The 26,720-nt window shown below is 46.5% G+C and overlaps 4 protein-coding genes and 2 non-coding genes across 9 annotated transcripts in view; 3 read left to right on the top strand and 3 right to left on the bottom strand.

Moving 5' to 3' along the window:
* LOC117887896 (protein HIRA) overlaps positions 1–5,346 on the bottom strand; it is a 63,523-nt gene extending 58,177 nt beyond the window's left edge. Inside the window, exon 1 of one of the 3 annotated variants that reach the window (XM_034790636.1) lies at positions 5,242–5,346. Coding sequence is in view for 2 of the 3 variants with exons in the window: in XM_034790637.1 (XP_034646528.1) it covers positions 1,718–1,754 (37 nt within the window). In the remaining variant the exon portion in view is untranslated. Of the gene's footprint in view, positions 1–1,717; positions 1,958–5,241 lie in introns of those variants that run through there. The other 2 variants (XM_034790637.1, XM_034790635.1) reach the window with 2 other exon arrangements.
* A 114-nt stretch (positions 5,347–5,460) lies between these two features.
* MRPL40 (mitochondrial ribosomal protein L40) lies at positions 5,461–11,356 on the top strand. 2 transcript variants are annotated; one of them, XM_034790638.1, is made up of 4 exons: positions 5,461–5,628; positions 6,806–6,889; positions 7,836–7,991; positions 10,291–11,356. In XM_034790638.1, the coding sequence occupies exons 1-4, from the start codon at positions 5,555–5,557 to the stop codon at positions 10,598–10,600; spliced, it is 624 nt and encodes a 207-aa protein (XP_034646529.1). In that variant the 5' UTR covers positions 5,461–5,554; the 3' UTR covers positions 10,601–11,356. The 2 variants fall into 2 exon arrangements, with proteins under 2 accessions (XP_034646529.1, XP_034646530.1); XM_034790639.1 differs by lacking the exon at positions 5,461–5,628 and adding an exon at positions 5,885–6,205.
* Positions 11,357–11,413: 57 nt separating this feature from the next.
* Positions 11,414–15,305, bottom strand: C15H22orf39 (chromosome 15 C22orf39 homolog). Its single transcript, XM_034790641.1, has 3 exons — positions 14,694–15,305; positions 13,699–13,866; positions 11,414–12,240 (listed from the first exon to the last, which is right to left on the bottom strand). The coding sequence occupies exons 1-3, from the start codon at positions 14,715–14,717 to the stop codon at positions 12,115–12,117; spliced, it is 318 nt and encodes a 105-aa protein (XP_034646532.1). The 5' UTR covers positions 14,718–15,305; the 3' UTR covers positions 11,414–12,114.
* Positions 15,306–15,914: 609 nt separating this feature from the next.
* Positions 15,915–16,030, top strand: LOC117888365. The gene has a single exon (XR_004648315.1). It is a non-coding gene; the product is annotated as a U5 spliceosomal RNA (small nuclear RNA).
* A 5,123-nt stretch (positions 16,031–21,153) lies between these two features.
* Positions 21,154–21,269, top strand: LOC117888366. The gene has a single exon (XR_004648316.1). It is a non-coding gene; the product is annotated as a U5 spliceosomal RNA (small nuclear RNA).
* Positions 21,270–26,099: 4,830 nt separating this feature from the next.
* UFD1 (ubiquitin recognition factor in ER associated degradation 1) overlaps positions 26,100–26,720 on the bottom strand; it is a 12,916-nt gene continuing 12,295 nt past the window's right edge. Inside the window, exon 12 of the mRNA XM_034791153.1 lies at positions 26,100–26,224. Within this exon, the coding sequence (XP_034647044.1) occupies positions 26,150–26,224 (75 nt within the window). The 3' untranslated portion in view covers positions 26,100–26,149. The remainder of the gene's footprint in view (positions 26,225–26,720) is intronic.

The following is a 26,720-nucleotide window of genomic DNA, read 5'->3' as shown; positions in this document are numbered from 1 at the left end:
ATAAGCACTAAATTAACGAATATTTGCATTGAATAGTTATAAGCAGCTCAGGCTTCTTACAATGCAACCACTGAATGACACCATTTCACTATCCAGTGTGAAAGCCACAATTTGGTGCCTTTATATTCTTTTCATTATGTCAAAGGTTTCCCTGAATGAAAACTGCAACTATGCTTGTGAAACAAAATAGAGCTCTGCCCTAAGTGCACATGAGACAGCATTTGCCCAATGGTACTCACATTTATTTACTTTTCACACATCATTCTGTTCTTTACAGCAGTGGCTCTCAACTAGGGGTCCAGGGCCCACTGGAGGGCTATGAGCAGGTTTCAGGGGGTCCACCAAAATAAACCAGGACAGGGCTGGGTTAGACTTGCTGGGGCCCAGGGCAAAAAGCCGAAGCCCAAGCCCCCACCAACGGCTGAAAACTGAAGCCAGAGCAACTTAGGGTAAGTCTACACTGCCAATGTTACAGCACGGCAGCATTGTGATGTGGGCAGCATAGTCATGCTTTATCACTGGGGGAGAGCTTTCCCGATGATTTAAAAAAAATACACCCGGAATGAGGGGTGGTAGCTTTATTGCCAGGAGCTGCTGTTTAAAACTTTTGTTGCTCACGGGGGTGTTTTTTCACAACCCTGAACGACTCAAGTTTTAGCACTGAAAATGGCAGTGTAGGCACAGCCTTAGCTTCACGAGGCCCTCTGTGGTGTGGGGCCCTGGGCAACTGCTCTGCTTGCTACCACCTAACGCCGGCCTTGGCTTTTAATCTACTCGATATGTAGAAAACCTGTTGTTGTGGCACAGATGGGCCCTGGAATTTTTTTTAGCATGTTGAGGGGCCTCAGAAAGAAACAGGTTCAGAAGCCCTGCTTGACAGGACAGCTCACAGATCTCCTGGCAGACATTTTTCTAAGCAGAGTTGCAAGCCAATGTCTGTATTTTGGAAACTATGTTTCTCTAACAAACATAATTTCATTTTATTTTCATTCCATTTACTTCAGCAACTATCTGCATCTTATTTCTCTCAACCTTCCACACGTATAAAAATCCACAATGAGCCAAGAAAAGCAGATTTCCAGACACTTTAGTCATGCTAAAGAATGTATCCTTATCTTGTTATTTGGAAACAAGCTATACCACATCTCTTCATATCTGCTACAGTGTTGCAGTTGTTAAAACCAGACATGCTTAGGGATTAGTTTACTCTCAGTAACAGCTACCTTTCATTCGCTTTAGAGGAAAAGGAAAATCACAAACCCCATGGGCTGTTAAAGTGCAAAACGCTTGTAAATGTTTAACTTTAAGAGTAACAAAGTAGCTTCAAATCTGCACAGTGCATTCGTCTTTGCACACACACACCCTCGCGATCGAAGTCTGGCATACCCCTAAAACACGAAGTTCCCATCACAACAGCTTTCCCCACCAAACCAAAGTGTCCCTCTTTCCAAGCGCAGCGTCTCACCCTCCAATGAGAGAGCCCCCCCGTGGGAGGGGAGGCGCACAGGGCACTGGGGCTGGAGTCAAGGGCGCTGCTTTGGGACACGGGGTGGGGGGTTACTTTCAGCGGGTTCACTGCGAAGTTCACGCGCGCAGAGGCCCCCCCCGGGCCCGGGGACCCCCCCCCCCCCCAGCACACGCACACCGGACTCGACCCTTGGGGCGCCCCGGCACCGGCTCCGCCCCGCCGGACAGGGACCCCGGGCCCCGCACTCACCATTGTGATTGACCCAGGTCGGCTTCAGGAGCTTCATTGTCCCCCGGCCCGGGGCCCCCGCCGGCCCGTGCCCCCGGGACCCCCGGCCGGGCGGGCGGGCTCCGGGCTGCTCCGAGAGGCGGCGGCTCGGCTCAGCAGCAGCCAGCAGCCATGGGCTCGCCTCGCTCCTGCTCTCCGCGCTGCCCGGCCCCTGCCCCGGCCGGAGCCGCCTCAGCGCCGCTCCATCCCCCGGCCACGGCCCCGGCCCTGCCCCAGCCACCTCCTCCCGGCCGCATCCCCCGCTCGGCTCCCAGCGGCTCCCCGGCAACGCCGGAAGTCTGCGCCGGGCAACCGCCTAACCGGCCCGGCGGGAAACAGCCGCCCCGAGCCCGGTTGCCCCCGCCTGGAGAGGGCGGGAGAAACCAGCGCCCCCGACCGCCGCCGCTCCCGCGTGGGGCCAGGGGTCGGTCTGGGCGGAGCGACCCTCCGCGGGCTGCGGGGAGCTCGGCCCAGTGCCCCCTCCCGGGCAGAGATGGGGCGAGTCCGGGTTGAGGGACCCCCCACAGCAGAGATGGGGCAAGTCTAGGTCGGGTGGAGTGACCCCCCCACCCCCGAGCAGAGATGGGGCAGGTCTGGCTTGAGTGACCCCCCTAGCAAGGATGAGGGAAGGTCTGAGTTGAGGTTAACACACACAGACCCAGAGGTGGGGGCAGATCTGGGTTAAATGACATCCCTCTCCCCCTGCAGAGATGGGAGAAGGTGTCGATTGATTGACACACACATTCCCCAGGCAGAGATGAGGGAAGATCTGGGTTGCGTGACCCACCCCTGGGGCAGAGATGGGGTGTGGGAAGGTCTGGATTGAGTGACAATTGCATTGTGCTGTAAGTGAAACTGACTAGTCTATTTTCACTGGCAAAGTTGAGAGAAATGCAAAAAGTAAACCAACAACATGAACAGGAAAAAGAACATTTGGATACTAAAAGGGAAATAACTTTCAATAACCTGGACTTCAATCCTGCAAACACTGCACTCCTTCAGTTCACTGGGACCACAGGTGTGCAAGTGTTTGCAGGACCAGGGCAACAGGAGAGATCTATGTTGTATTTTTAATTATGTAAAACAGTGTCCCTTTATGGGTCTCTAAATAGGCCAAATTTAGCAGCACTAGGTAAATACCCCTATAATGGGACATTCGGTACCCAATGTGAAACTTTATGCTACCACATACATCTTTATGTAACTGTATCAAGAACATAATAAACTTGCCAGTACAAACTCTAACTATGTCTAGACACAAGATATATTTTATTACCTTTGTAGTTGATGCTCATATAATTTACTTTGCTACAATGTCATTTTCTCTAGTTATTTCATAAACAAAAATGTTTGTTAGATGAATAACTACACTTTGCATTTACTGTTCTTTTTTCATAAGCTAGGGTAATTTTACTTTCTTTAGGGAAACTTTGTGATTGTCCATAAATTTTTCATAGTTCCAAGCATTAGAAAATCATAGAAATCAGAGTTGAAAACACCCAGTAGATCATCTAATCTACCCTCCTCTGCTTGCCTCTCTCTTCCCCTACAAATAGTATACAATGCTGTGAAGTTGGAGGAATCTGGTTGCTTACTTTTTCATGAGTGGCCTAAGTAGCATATTAATCACACTCACTTTTAACTCTTTTGTAGCATATTCCCATTAATGTGTTACCCTGTTTTTGCATGATAAGATCTTTGGAATTGTGCAAAACTTTAAATCATGTGATAAGACTCTAGATTTATCTCCCTTAAAGTCCTGTGTAAATAGGTATTTATGCTCTATTTATTGGTGACTATCCAGTGCTAGGTACTGGTATTGGAATTCAGGGGTGAAATCCTAGCCCCACTGAAGTCAGTGGCAAAACTGCCATTGATTTACACGAACCCATGATTTAACTCCAGGAATGGGGATTTGTCAGACACAATTTAAACTTATGCTCCAAATTCTGTATTTTCAGTTATCTCCATTTCAGCTAAAGAATCCTGCACAATGAGTTTCAATTAAGTATTTTGAATTCTTCCTTTTTTTATATTTAAAAAGGAGATGGCATTAAAGCTGAAAGCATTGTGTGGAGGAGAAAGGGAAGCTGACTTTGAATACTTATACATCATCTTCCAAACGGTAGGAACAAAGTGGGTGTGTTGGAAGGTAATATGTCCAGCTACAGGATTAAAGAATTTGTGTGCTAGCCAAGTCAAAGGGAGTGGAGGATTATATGCAGCACGCCAGCATTCAATTCTCTAAACACAGATGTATGTGAGTGATTATGTATACAGCTAAATGCTTGTGGGGTCAGGCCCTATATTTGGTAACCAGTAGCTCAAATTTGATCCCTTCAGTGGCTTACTTCCAGAAAGCCATTTTGAAAATTGCTAACTAATTTCAGAAAGGCCTTCAATGAAGGACTTGAATTGTTTGAATATTTTGGAAGAGCAGTTGAAGGAAAATGTTCTTTTTATTTTGATACTTAGAATGAATTAGTGGCCCTATTGGCATTATTGTCAATACTCCCTTTTACTTGAATGGGGTCAGGATTTCATCTTTGGGAGTCTAATCTAAGCATTGTTCATAGTCAGATATTTAATTAAGAGTTTTTCCATGCAAATGTATTAATCCTCTTGATTTTTTAAAATTTATTCCACCTCCGTCAATCTTTCTGCACTTTTCAGATTGTCATCTGATTCCCCACCAATACCCCCTCAGTACTTGCTACTAGCTTTTGTTTTATTTCAAATATTAATAGCTGTGTTTAGGGACACCCTTGGAGTACAAGGGTACGACACGCTATATCAGGGGTCGGCAACCTTTCAGAAGTGGTGTGCTGAGTCTTCATTTTTTCACTCTATGGTTTTGCATGCCAGTAATACATTTTAATGTTTTTAGAAGGTCTCTTTCTATAAGTCTATACTATATAACTAAACTATTGTTAAGTGTCAGAGGGGTAGCCGTGTTAGTCTGGATCTGTAAAAAGCAACAAAGAGTCCTGTGGCACCTTATAGACTAACAAATGTATTGGAGCATAAGCCCATGAAAGCTTATGCTCCAATACATTTGTTAGTCTATAAGGTACCACAGGACTCTTTTAAACTATTGTTGTGTGTAAAGTAAATGAGGTTTTTAAAATGTTTAAGACGCTTCATTTAAAATTAAATTAAAATGCAGCGCCCCCTGGTCCGGTGGTCAGAACCTGGGCAGTGTGAGTGCCACTGAAAATCAGCTCGTGTGCTGCCTTTGGCACGTGTGCCATAGGTTGCCTACCCCATACTCTCAAACAGTGGCAGCTACTTGCTTCAGGGGGGTTAGGGAGCCAAGTATTTGGTGATTACTCCAGAGGGTTAGGGTTCAGAGGGATTGGGTGTCAGAGGCTTTCAGATTCCGAGACTGCAGGGACTGGGCTCTAGGGTGCCGTGTGTTTGGGCTGCAGGTGGTTCAGTGACCAGCCACCAGAGGAGTTGGGAGGATTCTAGGTTTTCAGGAGCCAGAGGTTCAGCATGAGACTCGCCTGTAGTTTCTCCTCGAGCGCCCCCTTCAGTCCCACGTGAGTCCTGCAGCTGTCCCGTAGCAGCCCTGCTGTCAATGTAAAGCGCCTCTTTCCCCTGCCTACAGCCACTCGCCCTCCTCGGGCAGAGTCAGGCGCGAGCGTTGCCTCTGCACCGGCTTCCCACGCTGCTCCGCGCCCAGGGCCGGATTCCTCGCGAGGCGGAACTAGGGGCGGGGGGAGCAGGTTTGCAGCCGGCCGCAGTTGCTGGCGCACCACACTGGCGGGGAGCTGAGAGGAGCCGCTGCTGCCGAGGTGCCCAGGCCCCGCAAGAACCATGCTGGCGGCAGCCTGCGGGGCGGTGCGCCTGCTCCCCAGAGTCCGGGGCGGAGCGGGGAGCTCCCTGCTCAGGTAGGGCCAGAGATACCCCCGGGCTCCTGCCCTGGGGCTCGCCGGCCGCTCCCCAGCCCTGGCGTCCTCCAGCCGGCGCGTGTGGCCCCTGTGACCCCACCTCCTGCCCGGCCCGAGGGCCCCGGGCAGCGCCCCCTCGCTGCACGGGGAGTCCTCGCGCGAGGAACGCCGGGCGCGTGCGCCCTCCCCTGTGATACGTGGGGCTGGCCGCTCACAGCCCGCGGGCCCCCCGTGGGCGGAGTGCCCATGCGTAATGCACAGGCGTAGTAACCACCAGGCCCCTGCATGAGTTGCTCTGATCCGAGCCCGGAGACAGCAGGGCCCGCCCGGGCCCTGCCCTGGTGTAATTTGCCACCGGTGCCTTCCATAAGCGTGGCCCTTGTTGAAATTCCTGGCCTTTCATTTGTTGCACCGTCTTGGTCTGCCTGGCTACCCTCACTGCCAATTGCGGGTGTTGCCCTCCTGGAAGCAGCAGGTCCCAGCATGTGATACATGTTCCTTGTCAGCGGGATGGAGCGTTGCAAAAGAGTTGGACACCTGCTTGGATTGAGATGAAGAATTACACGCAAGAGTTGTGGTACCAGCAGACTTAGTCAGTGCTTAAGCAGAAGGGCAGGGACAAGTTGGTGACTCAGACTTTGACAGATAGTATTTCTTTTGCATCCGAAGAAGTGGGCTGTAGCCCACGAACGCTTATACTCTAATAAATGTGTTGGTCTCTTAGATGCCACAAGTACTCCTGTTCTTTTTGAGTATTTCTTTTGTGACTTCATATCCTCTGTAAACCCTGAGAAACTGCATCACTCTGTTCCTAAAAGTGAAGCTGAAAATACTCCCTAGTTCAGAGAATCAGTTATTTTTTTACTTTTCAAATACACCATCATTTGAATTTGAGACATAATTAAGCTGTGATTTTTTTTAAAAGTGATTTTCCTCCCTTGTGGATTCAAACAGTGCAAATTTTGGACAGTTATTGGGCTGAAAGGGTTAATATTTGTTACAGTTGAGTTTGTGCCAGGCCCCACTACTGGCTCAAACAGTTGAGGATGGACTGAAGATTATTCATTATAACGTATGCCTGCAAGTGGAATCACTAATAAAAGGCAGTATACAAAAGCTATATAGTAACGTAATTTAATTTGATTCTTCTCATGCTTTGTATTCCTTTTTTCTTTAGTTCTCAGCTGTCCTGGGCCATTCATTTTCGGGGAAACCATTGGCAGACTTCTCTGCTGGCATTTCAGGCGTCCCTCCCCATGAGGTAAAATACAACTTATATTGTATTTCATAGAATAGTTTTCAGCTGTTCACAGCCTCCTTACAGGAAGTGAGGAAAATTTAAACTATTCAAATGGATATGTGCACATATATATTTCTACATTATGAGGCATAGATATAAAAGAAGGTAGAACTATTAGGCTCTAGTGTGGTGTTTAATCCCCATATATGTAGCTAATGCTCAGAATAAAATTTTAGTGTTATGGTTAGTTGTATTTACTCATAATTCCTCAGTTATGAAGGCATGTAACGTAAAAGTGTATGTTTGGAGATATTCTGGTTTAAACAGCATTCCGGTTTTTCCTTTAGAACAGTAGTTGAAATGTAGCACTAGCTGCACTAAAAATACTTAAATGTACTTTTCCTACATTTATAGATGTGTAGTATCAGTTTGCACGGCACCCTTTTCTTAATACAACTTGGTTAAAATGACTCCATAGTTAGTAGCTAAAATATTGTAGGACTTCTGTTTCAAGCCAACATCCAAATATAAAATCTGTCTGCTAATGCTGTGTGTGTAGTATAAGGAAGCAGCATGGCTTGGTGGATTGAACACCAGAGTTCTAAGACAGACTGCCATTGACTTATTCTGTAGCATTATGCAATTCACTGACCCACTGTCTTGGTTTCCCTATCTGTAAAATGGGCATGATTCTTCACAGGAGTGCTGTGAGGACTAATTTGTTAATGTTTGTAAAGTGCTAAGTAGTATTCTTCTGTGTATAGATTGATATAAGAAAATGTACTATATTACAGTTTATATTGATTTGCTGCAAGAATGCTTCTCAAATTTCCAGTATGTATAGATAAATATTCCCTATTAGACACACCCTTTTATTCTGGAATGGGTTTACTATCGAAACAAAAAGTATTAAGTATTACATGTGTATACACAGATACAAATTTTTTAAATTAATTTCCTCCACTAGAGCAGAACCGAGGAAGAAAAAGAAGGTAGATCCAAAGAGAGAACAAGCACTAAAGGACCGTATGAAGAAAAGGATAAAAAAGATGGAAAAAGCTGCCCAGGAAATGATTCCCATTGAGGATTTTGTAACACCATTCAAGTTTTTGGATGCTTCAAGGTATGGAGAACTGCCAGCTTTTACCTTGGGGTTGATAATGAACCAGAGAGGTGCAAATAACTGTGAAATACCCTCTACCTACTGACACTACCCTGTTGCCCAAAAGCTGTCTTGTGCTAGATACAAGGGAGTAAGTTTTCAGATACATAGTTAAAGGATCAAGAAAATTGTGACTTCTGCAACTCTAGAATTTTTTTTCTTGAGTTGTTTCTCCATCTACAAACTGCTTTTGAAACAGTGTTTTGTGTTTATAATGAAAAATTGTAATTCTGGGTGTGGGATACAGAGTTGCTTTTTTAAAAACCTTTTGATAAATCGGATGGGACCAGTTTAAGACTTTGTCTCCAATTCCAAGTGCTGAGATGGACTTTGGAGGAGTTTCTGGCAGGCCCAACAGTCTATCATTAGAGGAGGGGCAGCAGACCCTTCTCTCTGATTTTGGAATGTTCCCTTGCTTCACACATGCAAAAACATATCAGTGTAATTTGTTTGGTGTGACTTCTTTGTTCCCATTTTAGATTCATTTGTATCCCTGTTCTGGCACCTGGTAAGGAGAGTGTTGTTTACTGGTTGGAGCAAGAATTTGAGAATTAAGTCCTAGGTTCTACTCCCCACCTACTCTGCCACTGACTTTGGGCAATGTACTAGTTGTGGCTGTGTCAGTCCCAGGATACAAGAGAGACAAGGTGCATGAGGTAATATCTATTATTGGACCAACTTCTGGTGGTGAGAGACAAACTTTTGAGCCCCCCAGAGCTGTTCTTTGGGTCTGGGAAAGGAATTTCCAGTGTCCCAGCAAAATGCAAAGTCTTTCATATCAGTAGTTAGCACATGCTGTAAGGCAGGGGGGCTGTGAACAGGTTTCAGGTGGTCTGCCAAGCAGGGCCAGCATTAGACTCTCTGGGGCCCAGGGCAGACAGCCAAAGCCCCACCACATGGGGCTGAAGCCCAGGGCCCTGAGCTCCACCACCAGGGGCTGAAGCCACAGCCTGAGCAATGTAGCTTTGCAGGGCCCCCTGTGGTATGGGGCCCCAGCCAATTGCCCTGCTTGCTACCCCCTAATACGGGTCCTGGCTTTTATCTGGAGAAAGCTAGTTATTGTGGCACAGGTGGGCTGTGGAGTTTTTATAGCATGTTGGGTGGGCCTCAGAAAGAAAAGGGTTGAGACCCCCTGTTGTAAGGGACCATTCAAGATAGAGAGGCCCATTAACACCTATGCAGTCATAAAACAAAAAGATGGAGTTAATGCACTGGGCAGCCTGTGGGCTGGGTGTATGCAGCCCAATTGGCTCACAGCTGTGGTCCAGCTGCATGCTTAAAAAAAAAAAAAAAAAAATTGCAATTTGCCATTCTGGTCTGAAAGGAGGTGGGGCTGGCTGAGGGGGAGACATCTGGCAGCGTGCTGGAGCGCTTCTGCCAGCAGGGGGATGGTGAGTGCAGCAGGGGATAGGGTGCTGGAGAGTGGGTCTCTGGGCAGGTTTGTGGGGTGTGAGGGAGCACTGGGAACTAGGGATTTGTGAGGGTGCTGCAGCAGGTTTTAGGCTGCCGAGCCCCACGGGGTGCGGGTGCTGGCTTCCCGCTCCTAGCCCCCCTCTGTGGATGGGTCTCTGGGTGGGGGGTGCTGGGCATAGGGGATTTTGGGGGGGGAGGGGCACTGTGGTTCTCAACCTGCATCAGCTCACAATGATAAATAGGTTGGGAAGCCATAATTCCATTATTTGTAGAATCTAGCAGAGCAATGAATGTAAGCTCCCTTACATTATGTGCTAACTACTTATGCTAAACCATCTGTTCCACCTTGCATTTTTCTGTGACCTGGGAGTTCCTTTCCCAGGCCTGAAGAAAAGCTGTGTGTGGCTCAAAAGCTTATATTACCTCACCCACCTGGTCTCTCTAATTACCTTGGGCAAGTCTTTAACCTCCTGTTCTCTTACCTTTTAAAAAAGATAACTACCTCAGGTGTATTGAGGAGTGTTTGTAAAGGAATCTTGCAAATTGCCACAAAATGCATCAGCTTAGGTACAAAATCTTCTCACCCACTCTCCCTGTGGTGGCAATTGAGATAACATGAGTATTTTACTTGTTCGTTTAGAAACAAACAGATGAATGGGCAAGTGGAATTTGCTGTTAGATAGTGCTGTAGTATCCTCCACTGAAAGACCCTACATAAAGGCAATCCATTATGTGTTTGGGCCAACTTGCCTTTTTGTATCTCACTGTAGTTTTGTTAAATGCTTGCTCTTTGGGATGTGAGCAGCTTCTGTGTTAAAATGTTATCTTGTTCTTTCATGTTTTCCAGAGTGCGAGAGATCTCCCCACTGTCCTTTGAGGAGAGTGAAAGGCGAGCCCTGCTCCTGAAGAAGTGGGCCCCGTACAAGCAGAAAGAACATGAGGCAGAGATGGAAACACTGAAGTCTCTTATGGCAGCTCAGCAGGAGGCACTAGAGGAATTGCGTTGCGAATCAGAAGAACTTTACCAAGCAGCAATAAGACGAGATGAGGACCTGTTTCCCTTTGAGAAAGAGGGGCCTAGTTACACACCACAGGTTCCTGGCTATGAGGCTCCTGAAGGGAAATGCATCGACATTACCAAAGTGTACAAACAGTGAGATCGGAAGCCTCTGCCACGCAGGTGGCAGGAGATACTCCGTGCATTAAAGGAGGACACAAGGGGATGCAACTAGACTATTTCTTTTGCTTTTTCAAACATCCCTATGCACATGGCTGTCAAAAGAAAATAAAAACACCACCTGTCCTTGTTCCCTTTCTTTTTATAACTGGCCACCTTGACAATAAAACTTCCAATAAAAACAAAATACTTTAGAACCCCGTTTATCTAACGTTCCCTTAGCCGGCTCTCTGCATTTACCAAACAACCGTGTCTCCAGGGCCAGAAGTGGGCAAGCTCTCCTGTAGCCATTAGATGTTGCTGCAGCATAGCATTTTCCCATTCCCTGGTTTATTCAGAGTTTTGATCATCTGATCTGGCCCCGGTCCTCACTAGACCAGATAAACAGGGTTCTACTGTACTGTGTTTTTGTGCCACAAACTGAAGCACAGTCCCATAGAGAGAACTGTGGCTTTAGTGAACGTTATTTTTTCACTTATAGAATATTTTTTCCCCTTTAATTTATTCCTGAGTAACAATTCCTCACTCTGGACAAACCATAGTTCCTGAGAGTATAATTATGCCAGGAAGAAAAATTGTTAAAGCGATCGTATGTCAATCTACTGTAGTGGGAAAATAACTGTCAATTTCTCCTTTAGCTCTAATTCAGGTTTTGTTGAGGTGCCTGTGTACAAATCAAGGGGAAAACAGATATGATATATATCACAACAAAGTAAATATAGCTTTTCATACTGCATGGCTGTGTGATAAGAGATTCAATTTAACTAATTTGCTTAAAGCCATAAGACTTATCTTTGAAAGTCACTGAAGTCTTTATTTTTGTGATAACTTTTAATGCTTTCACAAACATATTTAAGAACAAAAACAGCCTGAGAATAATTTTGCAAGGGCAAATGGCTGGTATAGGTCAACTTTATTTTCTGGCTGCTGCCCCATAGCACACTGTTAAGGATGACAATAGTGCATCTGTACAAACTTTCTTTTTCAAATACCAGCTGCTTGGGCTGTCCTGATGACTTTAATCTCTATTGCCAATGGAGAGGGGTAGCTTATTTTTTTTAATTCCTCATCTGGCTAGCCTGGTCTTGGCATGCCATGATGGCAGCATGCTTAGCCCAGGTGAAGGAAGTGAGGGGTGGGCTCTAATAGCAAGAGCAGCCGGACTACATGGATGTGTGCTGTTTCAAAGCAGCAGGCATTGTCCTTGTCTGGATCAAGGGGAAAGGCAGAGGACTGTAGCAGACAATAATTAAAGTGAGCACCTGAACTATCCTTTTTAAATATTTATATCTCAATAAGACATTTCTTAAAACACCATTAAATGTACTCCAAAATAGGCATTAATGAGGTGGGGGACTGCTGTGCGCAGAAGTATAAGCTGAGAAGTCTTTCTCCTTTAGAGGCTACAGTCTTGTTTCAGAATCAAATGGCAGAAAAATAGCATTGGCCTCACATCTTCTGGTATATGGGGGCCAACTATGGTAGATAGTCTTATTACTTTGGTTTATCTTGACCAAGAGGAAGGTACCAGTCCCTTGGTGGGCTTTTCCTCAGCTGCCACACTGGATCATACTTTTGTTTTTCCAAAAGCCGGGCTCTTTCACTCTTGCATAGGGATTCCTGCAATGCATGACAATATAATAACACTCAGTGTGCTGCATTTTCAAAGCACATTATAAACATTAACTACTCGCACAACAACTCAAGTTACTTCTACCAGTGATCCTTTTTCAAGATACATATAAAAATTAATTCGCCATACTAAAATGAAAGCAGCTTGTAATGCCAACAAAAGGAAAAGTCATAGCAGAAAATGTTTGACATATACTCTATTAGAATAGCTATTACAAGTTTAAAAGCATACACAGATAGCAAAAGGCATGACTATTCCTGTACAAATAATTATCTTCAAAAGATCATTACTTTTTATGGCAAAAACCCAAACCTTAAGGCCTATATTTTCAAAAGTAGCTATTGGTTTTGAATGCCTCGATTTTGGGGTGTTCGGTGTTGCGATGCTTTTAGAGTGCCTTGTTTTCAGACAGTGGTGGACGTCCACCCTCTTAAAATCAGGCCCCTCTACTGTCTCAAGTTGGCAACACAAGTGTTATTTTGAAATTTTAGGCTTAATGATCCTGATAAACAAAGCTTTAATAATAGTAGCACTAACACCACTATGACTATTTATTTCTGACTTAGTGGCATTCTATTAAGTTAGAGTGTGTTTTTTCAAATTCTCTTTTCATTGGCAAGACAGCACAACTGAGAATGATGCAAGGAATATGGAGAACTTGTATGAGGTTGTGGGCATAGGGGATAGAAGTATAAAAAAGACAGGCTTTGGAGAAGGAAACGGGAAAATTAAGACTGACATTGTTCATGGAGTGGAAGGCAGAAGGCAGAGAACATGAAAGGTGCTAAAGTCAGAGATGTATACTGTGATGAATGAATGATGGACATTGGCTCTTAAAAGCAATGACAAAGGTTTAACTTGAAATAAGCTAATGGGGAGCTAGTGGAGAGATCTGAAGAAGGGATGATACAGTCAAAACAATAGGAGAGGAAGATGATTTTAGTGGCAACATTTTGTATGGATTAGCATGGGGAACAAAGCAAGGCATTTTCCCCTCTACAGTTTTGAAGAAAAGGTTGTGGATTGAAAAGGACAGTGGCAGGCAATTTAGGCTCAACATTTTGTTATTTTTAAAGGATTTGTAAAATCTTATAATATTGCAATTGTTAGTCCCCTCTCCCAGAAACAAAACACACCCAAGAGTTAAATGTATTGGAAAATTATCCAACATCTACACAGTGCCTCACAAACATGGAAAAGGCCTGTTCTCATCACTGACATAACTATTCTTCTATAGATATTACACCAGCCTTGTGACATCCTTGCCCACTCAATTGTGGAAGTACTTTATACTGATAAATTTGAAACATCTACTTTTTTGTGGTATGAGTGGCTGAGTAGATTTTTTTGTGGGGAAAGGTTAATGCTGATGACCATGTTGCATGATGCACAATTTATTGTTTATACCATTATTAATACTATCTTCAGTTTGGCATTCATCATACCTTAGCATCAGGACTTTTGCTTTTTTCCCACTTTCTGCAATTGCCATAGTCTATTTTCCACTGTCCACAGGAGGGTGCTTCCCCATACGTATAATAGTTATGGAATAAATTACGGATGCCCTTACAGTGTTTCCATTCAGACCAATAATCCTCACATGTTCGTGGAGGCTGGTAAAATAGCAAAAAATACGTTAAGAAGACACCTGGAGAAAAATCCTGATATTTGGCCTCAGTAGTAAGGAACAAGATGTTTCTGAGTTTAAAAATGCCCAGTCTATGTTGTCATGGTGGGAAATCAACCCTGTCCCATTCATTTCAGCTGTCTTGATGGGGGTATTTTCCCCACACGCCATCTCAGTGTATTATGTTTTGAGATTAAATACTGTGCTATTATGTCTTTTCTCCTCTATCCAACCAAGAATCCGATTGTCTTTGTTTCTTTGCTGTACAGAGGTTGGGACAAAGAGACCCTGTCTCATGAGGGTGTGCCGTAGGAACTATTGCATTACTAACAATTCAGTGGTAAACAGCTCAAGGTAAGACTCATGTTTTTAAGGAATAGAATTTGGATACTAATATTCTTCTACCTTATCAGTTTCATCCTGAAACATACAACAGGGAGTTTCCCACTGCTCAGAACACCTGAGCCACTAGCCAGAGTGCTGGGCGCTGTTCTCAGCCTTTGCCACCGACTCACCGGCGGACTCTGGGCCCACCCCTACTCCTGGGAATGTCAATTACACCCTCTGCACACTGGGGTAATGCTCCTGCCCTCGCTGCTTGGGGGGAGTTGGCAGCGCGCATGGAGGAGGTCAGGCGCCCGGGGACGGTATTAGCCGGAATCCCCTGTGACCCCGGCTGAGGCCACCGCGCACAGCTGGGCCGCTTAGAGACGGCGGGGGATGGCCTGGCCCAGAAGCGGACCCTCCCCCCACATCATGACCGCTCGACGGGCCCCAGGCGGCGCGCGCGCGCGCACTCCCTCGTTCACTCACCCTCCACACGCTGCTGTCAGCCATGCCGCTGCCCGGCCCCGTGAGCCCAGCCCCACGCGGAGCTCATCGAACCAATCGGACAAGGGTGTATGACGGACAGCTCGATGCCAGCCAATCGCCGGGGAGCGTGTAAAACTACGTTTTCCGGCCGCGTGAGGCGGAGTGGCCAGAAGGCCGAAGCTGAGCCAGTTGTTGCCACGGCTACCTATGCTCCGCCCCTGGCTGGGCAAAGCCAATGAAGAGACAAGAGGTGGTCTGAGCGACACAGCGCTGAGCCACTCAGCATCCTCCTGCCTCCGGCGCGGAACAAACGGGAGATTCGGCAACCTGGGCAGCGGTAGAACGGTGCGAAGTGTGAGAGCGCGCGCTGCGCCAGGGACAGATGCCACGTGCAGCCAGATTAAAAATATTAAATAATAGTCATGAATAATTTGCTGCCCCGATAACTGCAGTCCTTAGTGTGAGAACCCTGGGGCTAGACTGGGCAACCATTACCATGGTGAGCACGTACCTGAGGCCCAGTCAAGAATAAATGCTCACGAACCTGAGTAATGGCTGCAGAATCAGCCCCCAGAGACCATTTCCCCGTGTCTCTCAGAGCACAGGGCTGTGCACAAGCCGGCCGCTCTCTGCTGACCCGGGCGGGCTGTACTGACCGCAGGGGCGGGATCCCCTGCAGGCTCCGGGCAATGGCCGGTCCGGCCCCCCCAGCTTGCCCGGGGCGGCTCAGCGGCCCTTCCCCGCGGGCAAACGGGAGCGACCAGCGCCCTGAGCCCGACTGCACCGCCCGAGACGCAGAGCCCGGCACCCGCAGGCTCCCGGCCCAGGGCGTCTCCCGCGAGGCCCCGGGTCCTCCCAGGTAACCAGTGCGCGGGGCTGCGCCCGGGGCAGCTGCGGGGTCCCCAGGAGCCGCCGCCCCGCCCGGAGCCGCGTTCCAGGGGCTGCAGCCGCAGCTCACAGGCTGGGCCCCCCCCGCGCTCCCCGACCTACCCGCGAATGCTAATTTCCATACCCAGAATGCATTGCGCACCCTCACCCGCGTCCCTGGTCCATGGGCTGGGTGTGCTCCAGGGGGCCTGGTTCCGAGGAGCAAACGCGCGGTTTAATCGGGCCGGTGCACGGGGCTGTAGAAACGCGGGGTTTAGCCACCGGTAAGTGTAGTCACCGTGACATTGTAAAGTGTTGCTCTTGGCCTGGCAGCTCTTCTGCGGAGTGTTGAGTATACTCTGGTTTCTCTTCAGATCGTATAAATCTTTCGCCTTTTACTAAAGATTTCCGTGGAGAGGAACATTTATGAGTTTCTACCCAATTTTTTGAGGCTTCACTTCGGTGAAGCTACCCAATGTTGTTAAAAAATAGAAAAAAAAGTTATTGTTTTATATACTTAATACGTGTATTTACTTTAATAAGGTTTTTTTTTGTCTGTTTGACTATTTGGGTGGTTTTTTATTTGAAGGGAAAATGTTATTGGATTTTTTTTTTTTTTTATAAAACAGAATATTATTGTGTAAAAGGGTTTCAGGATTTAATATACTAGTAAGGTTTTTTTTTTTTTTTTTTTTTTTTTCCTGAATTGGGTGTATTTTGTGATCCAGGTTGCACGTTTGTTTAGTATTAATGAGTTACCAAGACAATACTTGTATAATGTAAAAATAATTTGCAGATCTATTTTAAATTGTCATTTTCTTTGTGCACTGGTTCATTTCTAAGTTAAGGATTTAGGATATTAACTAATCCCTGGGCCCTAGGCACAGAATTTAGCTCCAGCTGCATGTTTTCTGTTATTGAATGGTGCAAAAAGAGGGTACTCATATTGGCCTAAATCAAGTGTCTCAAACTCCCAGCCCGCAGGCCAGCTGCGGCCCACAAACCTCCCCAACATGGCCTGTGGGTCTCCAGCAGTTTTAGGGCCTGGTCTCTCCCTTGACCCCATGTGTTGCTCCCGGGTGCTCCCCTTCCCCCCCCCAGGCGATTTACAATGGCCCAGGGCCCAGCAGCGCAGTGTAGCTGAGCGGAGTCTGCCTACTCCCGCCACGTGTCTGCCGGCCCCTTCCTGCGGCCCCAGGGCAGGGCAGAGCTGTGCCTCCGTGCGCTGGCCCCACCCCGAGCGCCCCTGCGGCCAATGGGAAGTAATGCCCCCCGGCGCGCCCCACCTTGGAGCGCTAGGTAAGTGCCGCCCCCTCGACCCCATCCCAGAGCCTGTACCCCCTCCCCACATATCCCCTCCTGCCCTCAAACTCCCTCCCAAAGCCTGCACCCCCTCCCCAGACCCCCTCCTGCCCCCAAACTCCCTCCAAGAGCCTGCACCCCCTTCCCACACCCCCTCCTGCCCCACATTCCCTCCCAGAGTCTGCACCCCTCCTGCCTCCTCAAGCCTCCACCCCCTCCTCCTGCAGCCCCACCCTTGCCCCAGCCGAGAGCCTGTATCCAGCACCCAAACTCCATCCCAGAGTCTGCACTGCAGACCCTCTCCCCCACCCAAACTCCCTCCCAGAGCCCAACTTCTCATCCCTTCTGCACCCAAACTCCCTCCCAGAGCCTGCACCCCAATCCCCTATCCCAGGCATCCTCCTCTACCCAAACTCCCTCCCAGAACCTTAGGTAGGTGGGGGGCGGAGTTTTGGGGGGCGGGTTCTGGGAAGCATGAGTAAAATTTTGTCCCACTGGGAGGATTTGAGGACTGGCACTGGCACTGGCCCTAAGGTAAATTGAGTTTTAGACCCCTGGCCTAAATGATGTTATGCAGAAATCCCATGTAATCCTTAACCCCCGATTTTCCTGTAAGAACATCAGAACTGCCATACTGGGTCACACAAATGGTTTATCTAGCCCAGTATCCTGTCTCTGATCATGGCCAGTACCAGAGCTTCAGAGGAAGTGTAAAGAACAGGGCAGTTGGAGTGTTCCCGTCTTCCCCCTCCCAGTGTCTGTAGTCAGAGGTTTAGGGTTATCTCAAGCATGGTGTTGCATCCCTGGCTATCCTCCATTAACTTATCTAGTTCTTTTCTGAACCTAATTATTCTTTTGGCCATCAGAACATGGCAATGAGTTCCACAGGTCAACTTAATGGGGTGATGGTCCCTCTCCCTCTATTTTGTTTCTTTGTTTTTTTGTATTTTTGTATTGTGGAAAAATGTAAATAATACTTCTCTATTCACTTTTTCTACACTTTTTATCATTTTATAGACTTCTGTCAGACCCCTCTTTAGTTGCCTCGTTTTTAAACTGAACAGCATTAATGTTTTTAGTCTCTCCTCATATGGAAGCCATTCCATGCTCTTCATCATCGTGGTTCCCCTGCTCTGAATGTTTTCCAGTTCCATTATATCCTTTTTCAGATGGGGCCACCAGAACTGGACACAGAATTCAAGGTGTGGGTGCACCAAGGTTTATATAGTGACATTATGATAGTTTCTCTTATTTTTCTATCCCTTTCCTGATAGTCACTAACATTCTGTTAGCCTCCTTGAATGCTGCTATGCATTGAGCTGAAGTTTTCAGAGAATTATCCATGGTGACTCCAAGATCTCTTTCTTGAGTGGTTAACAGCTAATTTACAACACATCATTTGATATGTGTAGCTGGGATTATTTTTTTCCAATGTGCATTTCTCAACCTTGGAAAATCACTGACAATCAAATGAAACCTGAAGTCAATAGAAGATCCATAAAGGCCCTTGGGGAGTTGAGTGCAAGGTGAGGAAGCATGAAGTTGAGGAAGACTTCCCTACACAGTTTACCTCTCAATTCTTGTTTTCCTGAGTTGAGTGAAAAAGTCAGGAATCAGCTCTACCACATGTGCAGTGGTTAGACAAGAAACAGCAAGGGACTGGACTGGTAATGAGTGAAACTGCAAATATCTTATGTGTGCCTGATGACTGTATGTTTGAGATTGATATGTGGGAGCAGAAAAGATCATTGAGGCTGCGATATAGCACCTGCATATGGTTTCTTTGAACTGTTTTGCTATAAGAGTTAACAGTGAGAGATTGCTAGTCACAGGTCAGTGGGTGGGTTTAGGCAATTTAGGTGTGTGTGGTGACAGCCAGGGAAACCAGTGAGAGGAATCAGGCTGAAAGAATTCTCTGTCTTTGAACAGAATTATGTGTTAAGGATTCTTCTATTAAAATTCTAGCAGTATGTTAATTACCCAGACTAAGATAGAGCTAATCAGTGAGGTAGGTAGCAACTCTGGTGCAATCTGATGCTCTTGAATTTAATTCCAACAATCTCCCATTTGAAATTTCAGTCCCTTGTCATCAAGGAAGGGTAGGGGTTGCCAACCCCTCCCCCAAATCTACAGGACCATGGATCCTTGACCTTTGAACATAAAATGTATGTCTTTATCTCTTCTGTTACATACCACATAAGAGAGAGAGACAGACTCACAGACAGAGCATTAATGAGGTCCAGAAAAAGATCATCCTCGTCGACGTCATGGTCTCCTTTGAGAACAGGACCCTGGTGTTTCGCGAAGCCCGAGCTCATAAGCTGGAAAAGTATGTCCCGCTAGCCGACACCCTGAAAGTGAAGGTCTACAAGGTGCAGATGGACGCCCTGATCGTCGGAGCCCTGGGCGCTTGGGACCCCTGCAACGAGTGTGTGCTGCAGACCTGCAGGATCGGTCGATGCTACGCACGGCTCATGCAGTCCCTCCTGGATTCAGACACCATCCGATGGTCCAGGGACATCTACATCGAACACATCACTGGCCACCGACAGTACCAGGAGGTGTGAGCCAGAGCGACATCATTCTTCGACTATGAGAAAGAGACCAAGAGGCTTTGTCCGCTGGATCATATGAACTAGAACCATAAACTCCCTGAACATTAAATCTCAGCAAATGAGGGTCAGTCTATCCTCATCATCATATCCACTCATTATACTCCACACCCGAACATAGCCATCATATGAACAACATACCCTCATATCTCAATGTCTGTACTTTGACCCATCAATCTTTTCCCCCCAATCGGGGATATTGCAGATTATGTATTCCTTATGCCACCCGATCTTAAACTGAACTTCGCACCCCTCAATAATTTGTACATTATTCCCTAATAACCAGAAACTTCTATGCTTAAACTCTGTACCATTCACTTTTTTAAAACATCATCTTAATAACATTTTTAAAGTTAAAATCTGAAAGCTGTTCTAGTGCATCAATTAGCTGGAGATCAATGAACCTCATGCTCAGGTTTGAGGAGTCCTGAGAGGGGGAGAGGATTTTATGAGGATTTTTCAGAGATTTTGTCTCCCTTTCCCCCACACTTTGTATACCATTTGTCTTCTTTCACTGTAAGCTCTTCGGGGCAGGGAACATTTCTACCTCTTTGTCAAGCCCCAGAGCAGTGGGGCCCTGATCGGAGCTGCTGGTTGCAGCCATATTAAAAATATTAAATAATAGTCATTAATAATTTGCTGCCCCAATAACTGCAGTCCTTAGTCTGAGCAGGGGCGGCTCTATGTCCTTTGCCACCTCAAGCACGGCAGTCAGGCAGGTTTCGGCGGCATGCCTGCGGGAGGTCTACCAGTCCCGCACCTTTGGCGTACCCGCCGCCAAATTGCCGCGGAAGCCGTGGGACTGGCGGACCTCCCGCTGGCATGCCGCCGAAGGCAGCCTGACTGCTGCCTTCACAGGGACTGGCAGGCCGCCCCCCGCGGCTTGCCGCCCCAGGCACGCGCTTGCTGCGCTGGTGCCTGGAGCCGCCCCGAGTCTGAGAACCCTAGGGCTAGGCTGGACAACCATTACATTGGTGAGCACTTACATGAGGAGTCCTAGTCAAGAATGTAAGTGCTCACTAACCTGAGTAATGGCTGCAGAATCAGCCCCAAAAGACCATTTCCCGGAGTCTCATCAGAGCACAGTGCTGTTCTGTATCCCGCGGATCAAACACGTGTGAACATTTCAGTGGGCTGCCAATGTGAGAGGCGTGAGGAATAACGCCCCTCTTGTTCCTTTCGTTGTCAGGCGATCGTGGGAGCAGCCCATCCCAGCCCTGTGGCCGCTGCTTAGCTCTGTGCACTTGGAAGCGTATTGCACATCCCTTGTGCTGTCTGCTGAGGGGGCTGGCGGGGGCTAGGGACGACCCGGCCGCTCTCTGCTGCCCCGGGGCGGGAATCCCCTGCAGCGGCGGGGTCCCCAGGAGCCGCCGCCCCGCCCGGAGCCGCGTTCCAGGGGCTGCAGCCGCAGCTCACAGGCTGTGCGCCTCCCGGGCTCTCCGACCTGCCCGCGAATGCTAATTTCCATACCCAGAATGCATTGCGCACCCTCAGCCGCGTCCCTGGTCCATGGGCTGGGTGTGCTCCAGAGAGCCTGGTTCCGAGCAGCAAATGCGCGGTTTAATCGGGCCGGTGCACGGGGCTGTAGAAACGCGGGGTTTAGCCACGGGTAAGTGCAGTCACCGTGACATTGTAAAGTGTTGCTCTTGGCCTGACAGCTCTTCTGGGGAGTATAGGGTATACTCTGGTTTCTCTTCAGGTCGTATAAATCTTTCGCCTTTTACTAAAGATTTCCGTGGAGAGGAACATTTATGAGTTTCTACCCAATTTTTTGAGGCTTCACTTCAGTGAAGCTACCCAATGTTGGTAAAAAATAGAAAAAAAATTGTTTTATATGTTTTAAAAGTTTGTTTATCTTAAAAAAGTTTTTGTTTGTGGGTTATAGGTGGTTTTTTATTTGTAGAGAAATTGTTACTTGCTTTCTGTCTGCTAGATTGTACTATGTATAGTGTGTTTAAAGTTTAAAATACTCATGAGGTTTTTTTTTTTCTAAACTGGGAGTATTTTATGACCTTTGTTGATTTAGGTTGAATATTAGGTTGAATATGTTTGCTTAGTACAGTAACTTTTATGTGAATTCTATTTCCCCATAAGAATTAATGTAAATGGGGGGGAAGGTTAGGTGTTAGAGAACTTTTTCTCACCAGACAAAAGTTTTTCTTTTTCTATATATATATATATATATATCTCTACACACACACACACAGTATAACTTTTAAACAAACAATTTAAGACTGTACACAGCGAGGATGATTTTGAAGCTTGGTTGAGGTGGTGAAGTCAGAGGGTGGGATATTTCCCAGGGAATGCCTTACTGCTAAATGATGAACTAGCACTTGCTGAGCCCTCAAGGGTTAATACGTTGTTAATGTAGCCTCACACTCTACAAGGCAGCACAAATGGAGGGGGGGGGGAGACAGCATGGCAGACAGAGACAGAGAGACACACCCTGTGTGAGAGATGTGCATTGCCCCTTTACGTATGCTGACCCCACTCTAAGTACATTGCCTTTTTAAGTAGATCAGCAAGTTGAGACAGCAGCTGCTGCCAGCAAGCTCCCTCGGTCCTGAGCCCTGTCGTGTCCCCCCTGCTCTATGGAGATGGGGTAATCTGGGTGCAGGATCAGGGGGAAAAGGGACACCCTGACACTAGCCCCCCTCTTCCTGCCCCCGCACAGCAAGCAGGAGGCTCCCGGGAGCAGCTCCAAGGCAGAGGGCAGGAGCAGCACATGGCAGTGGGGGGAGGGACAGCTGAACTGCCTGGCAATTGATAGCCTGCTGGGTGGCTACCACATGGGGAACTTACGGGAGTGAGGAGCTGATGGGGGGCTGCCGGTCCACCCTGATTCCAAGCCCCCCACCAGCTAGCTCTAACAGGCTGCTCTTTCTGCAAACAGTGGACAAAACAGGCGGCTGCCAAAGCACGTTATAAGGGAGCATTGCGCAACTTTAAACGAGCATGTTCTCTAATTGATCAGCAACGAAATGATGAAACAACGTTAACAGGGACGACTTTAAGTGAGGAGTTACTGTATTAATGACATGTCAAGACAATACTTGTATAATGTAAAAATAACTTGCAGACCTATTTTGAATTGTCATTGTCTTTGTGCATTGTTTAATTTCCACATTAAGGATTTAGAATATTAACTAATCCCTATGCACAATATTTAGCTCGATCTGCATGTTTTCTGTTATTTAATGGTGGCAATGAGTTCCACGGGTCAATTTAATCAGGTGAAGGTCCCTCTCCCTCTGTTTTGCTTCTTTGTATTATGGGAAAGGGTAAATAATACTTCTCTATTCACTTTTTCTACACTTTTCGACATTTTATTGTCTTCTATCAGATCCCTCTTTAGTTGCCTCTTCTCTAAACTGAACAGCACTAATGTTTTTAGTCTCTCCTCATATGGAAGCCATTCCATGCTCTTCATTATCATGGTTCCCCTGCTCTGAATGTTTTCCAGTTCCATTATATCCTTTTTCAGATGGGGCCACCAGAACTGGACACAGTATTCAAGGTGTGGGTGCACCAACGATTATATAGTGGCATTATGATATTTTCTCTTATTTTTCTATCCCTTTCCTGATAGTCACTAATATTCTGTTAGCCTCTTTGACTGCTGCTATGGATTGAGCTGAAGTTTTCAGAGAATTATCCATGGTGACTCCAAGATCTCTTTCTTGAGTGGTTAACAGCTAATTTACAACACATCATTTGATATGTAGTTGGGATTATTTTTTTCCAATGTGCATTACTTTGCATTTCTCAACATTGAATTTCATCATCCAGTTTGTGACATCTCCTGCAATGCTTTGCAGTCAGCTTTGGACGGTACTGTCTGGAATAATTTTGTGTCATTGCAAACTTTTCCTCTTCACTAGGGTTACCATATTTCAGCAAGCAAAAAAGAGGACGGGAGGAGCCCCACCCCAGTCCTGCCCTAGCCCCGCCCCTGCCCCTTCCACTCCCTCCCACTTCCTGCCCCCCTCAGGACTCCCAACCCTCCCCCTGCTCCTTGTCCCCTAACTGCCCCCTCCTGAGACCCCCCACCCGAACTGCCTCCCTCAGGATCCTACCCCCTACCTGTACCCTGACTGCCCAAAACCTTATCCACCCCCCCCCGAAAGCCCCCCCGTCTCTTGACTGCTCCCTCCAGAACCTCCCTACCTCTTCTCCGACCCCCTGGCCCCCTTACCCTGCTGCTCAGACCAGTGTGCGGGAGGAGGAGGAGCAGGAGGAGGAGCTCCAGACTGCCGGTGCGAACAGCCGGCTGGTGATCTGCAACTGCAGGGAGGGAGGGAGTGCTCTCAGCTGCAGGGGAAAGGAGGGGGAAGTGGAGGAGGGGCTCTCTCTGGCTGTCGGAGCCCCATGTAAGTGGCACCATCTGTCTGGCTGCCCTGTCAGCAGCGCGTGCTCAGCAGGGGGGGGGGGAGTCCGGACATTTACAAATTCCCCCCGGACGCTATTTTTAACTCTAAAAGCCGGACATATCCGGGGGAATCTGGACGAATGGTAACCTTATCTTCACTGTTCACTCCCCTTTCCAGATAATTTATTACTTACTTCTCCAAAGTAACACATGCAAGGAGTCATTTAGCTCCCTCTGCACCTCTGAGAAGGCATTTATCCTTCCCATTTGCTGCATAGACATATCACCACCAGTGACCCATCTCCACAGCTTGGGAAACAGTATTGCCAAACAGAAAGACAGGAAGAGCAGTTAGGAGATGTCATCTCCAACAGGACTACAGACTAAGAAATAGGGGATAATGCTTTGGCCAAAAGATCCACGAGGGGCAATAACCTTAGAGATGAGAGGATCCACATGACTGCATAGCCCGAAAGGTAGCTCTGTTCACACCAGGGAAGATTCAACAAATGTTATAAAGCACTTTGCACTATTGCTCATTTCAACAAAGTACTTCAGATTTGATATAGTAGGAAAGGGCCCTCCTACCTTCTCCCCTCACCCCAGACACGTTTTCCCCACAGTGCACACATTCAACATCCACGCTAGGGGATGTTACATTCACCTCACAAGGAAAGACTTACTACAAAGCAAGTATAGTTCAAACAAAATAACTTGTTATAATGTTTATTATATATGCTTAATTATAAATTATTTGTTAGCAAAACCTATAATTAAAATGAAGTTTTTCATGAACCACACACAAGTTGCAAACCTTTGACTGTGTGGTCTCCTTTGGAAGGGTAGAAGTGCCTTACTAAGGAGATTTGAGAAGTCTTATAAATGCAACAGACACGGTTAACAGAGCTGAGCCCAAAGCAAACTCCCCAACTCCAGCTATCGGGGCACCCCAGGGTACTTCAGACCTGAACTGTGTAAATCAGATCCATTGCTATTGGTACCAATACTCTTACTCATATATCCAATGTCTAATATGTGATTAAGGAGGTTGATGTAGGAGGCTGTGAATGATCATTCACTGTAGTCTATTATATATTTCAAGGTTGTCAGTTCTGGCAGATGATCACACCATTCTTGTTACGCTTCACTTCTGGAGTGATAAAGGTAGTAGCCCAACTCCCACAGGCCAGCAGATGTGGAATGGTTTTTATCTAAAAACACAGTTTCTTTCAAAATGCATGTTTTTCTATCAACCTTCTCTTGGTGTAGGTCACATTGCAGGGAAATAGTGTTTTGGCTTTAGAGAAGGGCAGGATGCGGTGGATTTTTCTGAGGTGCATTTTTTAAATGTCTGTTGCTTTATTTGAGAGTAATCAAACATGGACAGCCCCTGGGCCTTGCCTTAAGGCAGGTTTGAGGAAGGGGCATAGCTGAGTAAAGAAGAGTTTCACCCTTTTTAGGGAGGCTGAACAAACTAGATCATGTCACTATAAAGGAAGAGGACAAGAAGATTAAAGACCCTCTATGTCGTATGTGGGAAACACACCACTGTTCTAAAAGAAGAGGGAGCTGGACATCTGTACTCAGTTATCCAGCACAACTCACAAGAAGCCAGGTCCTTACCATACATACCCATGCTACTGATTCACTTGTAATTTCAGATTATTAAGCTGACCTATTGTATCTTAGCTATTAGAAAGGTATGAAGCCATGTATTTAATTACAACTGACAAGGCAAGTATTTGGTTCTCTGTCAGAGCGTGGGACTTCTTTATGTTGGTTTCTTACTAAACATCTAAGAAAACAAGATCAGATAAAAGCCCTCCCATGGAGGTCTTATGCCACCTAAACATGTGCCCTGGTTTGTGGAGAACATGGCATTGGAAAGGTTGTTTGAAAGTGTGGTAAACAAATGTTCAAGGAAAATTAACAAGCTCAGAGCAACATGATACCATCCTCATAGGGGATATCAACGAAAGTAGTATGTAGTCTTCAGAACTGAGCCAGCAGAAACACGTTGACCTTTTGAATAAGGACAGTTTGCTGGATTTGTTTTTTAGGTTTCTCTAACAAATTCCCCTCTTTCCAGCATACAAAATAACCACTACAAGCTCCTGGAGCTTAGTTTTCAATTGAAAAGTAAGAATTCCTAAATTGCTAACTTGACTTTAAAGTAAAATCAAAGCCAAAGTGTCCATGTGTTACATATGACCAATAGCCTCTCTCCTCTCAAACCCAATAACTAAGATCCAATGCGCTGCAATGTTATTTTATTCTCCCCAATTGGCCAAAGGTTCCATAACTTATGGTTTTCTTCCCTTCTTGCGCAGGGACTGGCCTTCTCCTGAAAACGCAATGAACCTGCTGCCAGAGTCATCCTGAATGTAGGAGGGAGAAGAGACATTTGTTTAGATTCAGTGTTTGTTATTATTGAACAAAGAGAAGGCCTGCTTCAGACAACATTCCATCATAAAAGCACTACTGCACTGGGTCTTGACATTTCACATCCATAATTTACACAGAAAACAGTTTCCTTCCCCAGAAGTTGCTAGAGTTTCAGTTCCTTTCATAGATTTAATTCAAAATCCCTTTCACTTCCATTTTATATTTTCTTCCTCCAGGCTTATACAAGGCAAACCTTTTTATGTCAGCTAATAAGAACATCAGAGCTTTCTGTCCTGTAGACAGTATTCAATATCATTGAAAAGAAGAACAGGAGTACTTGTGGCACCTTAGAGACTAACAAATTTATTAGAGCATAAGCTTTCGTGGACTACAGCCCACTTCTTCGGATGCATATAGAATGGAACATATATTGAGGAGATATATATACACACATACAGAGAGCATAAACAGGTGGGAGTTGTCTTACCA

The sequence above is a fragment of the Trachemys scripta genome, chromosome 15 (assembly GCF_013100865.1).
Source record: "Trachemys scripta elegans isolate TJP31775 chromosome 15, CAS_Tse_1.0, whole genome shotgun sequence".
Classification (NCBI taxonomy): Eukaryota; Metazoa; Chordata; order Testudines; family Emydidae; genus Trachemys; species Trachemys scripta.
This window is presented reverse-complemented; position numbering and strand designations above follow the sequence as displayed.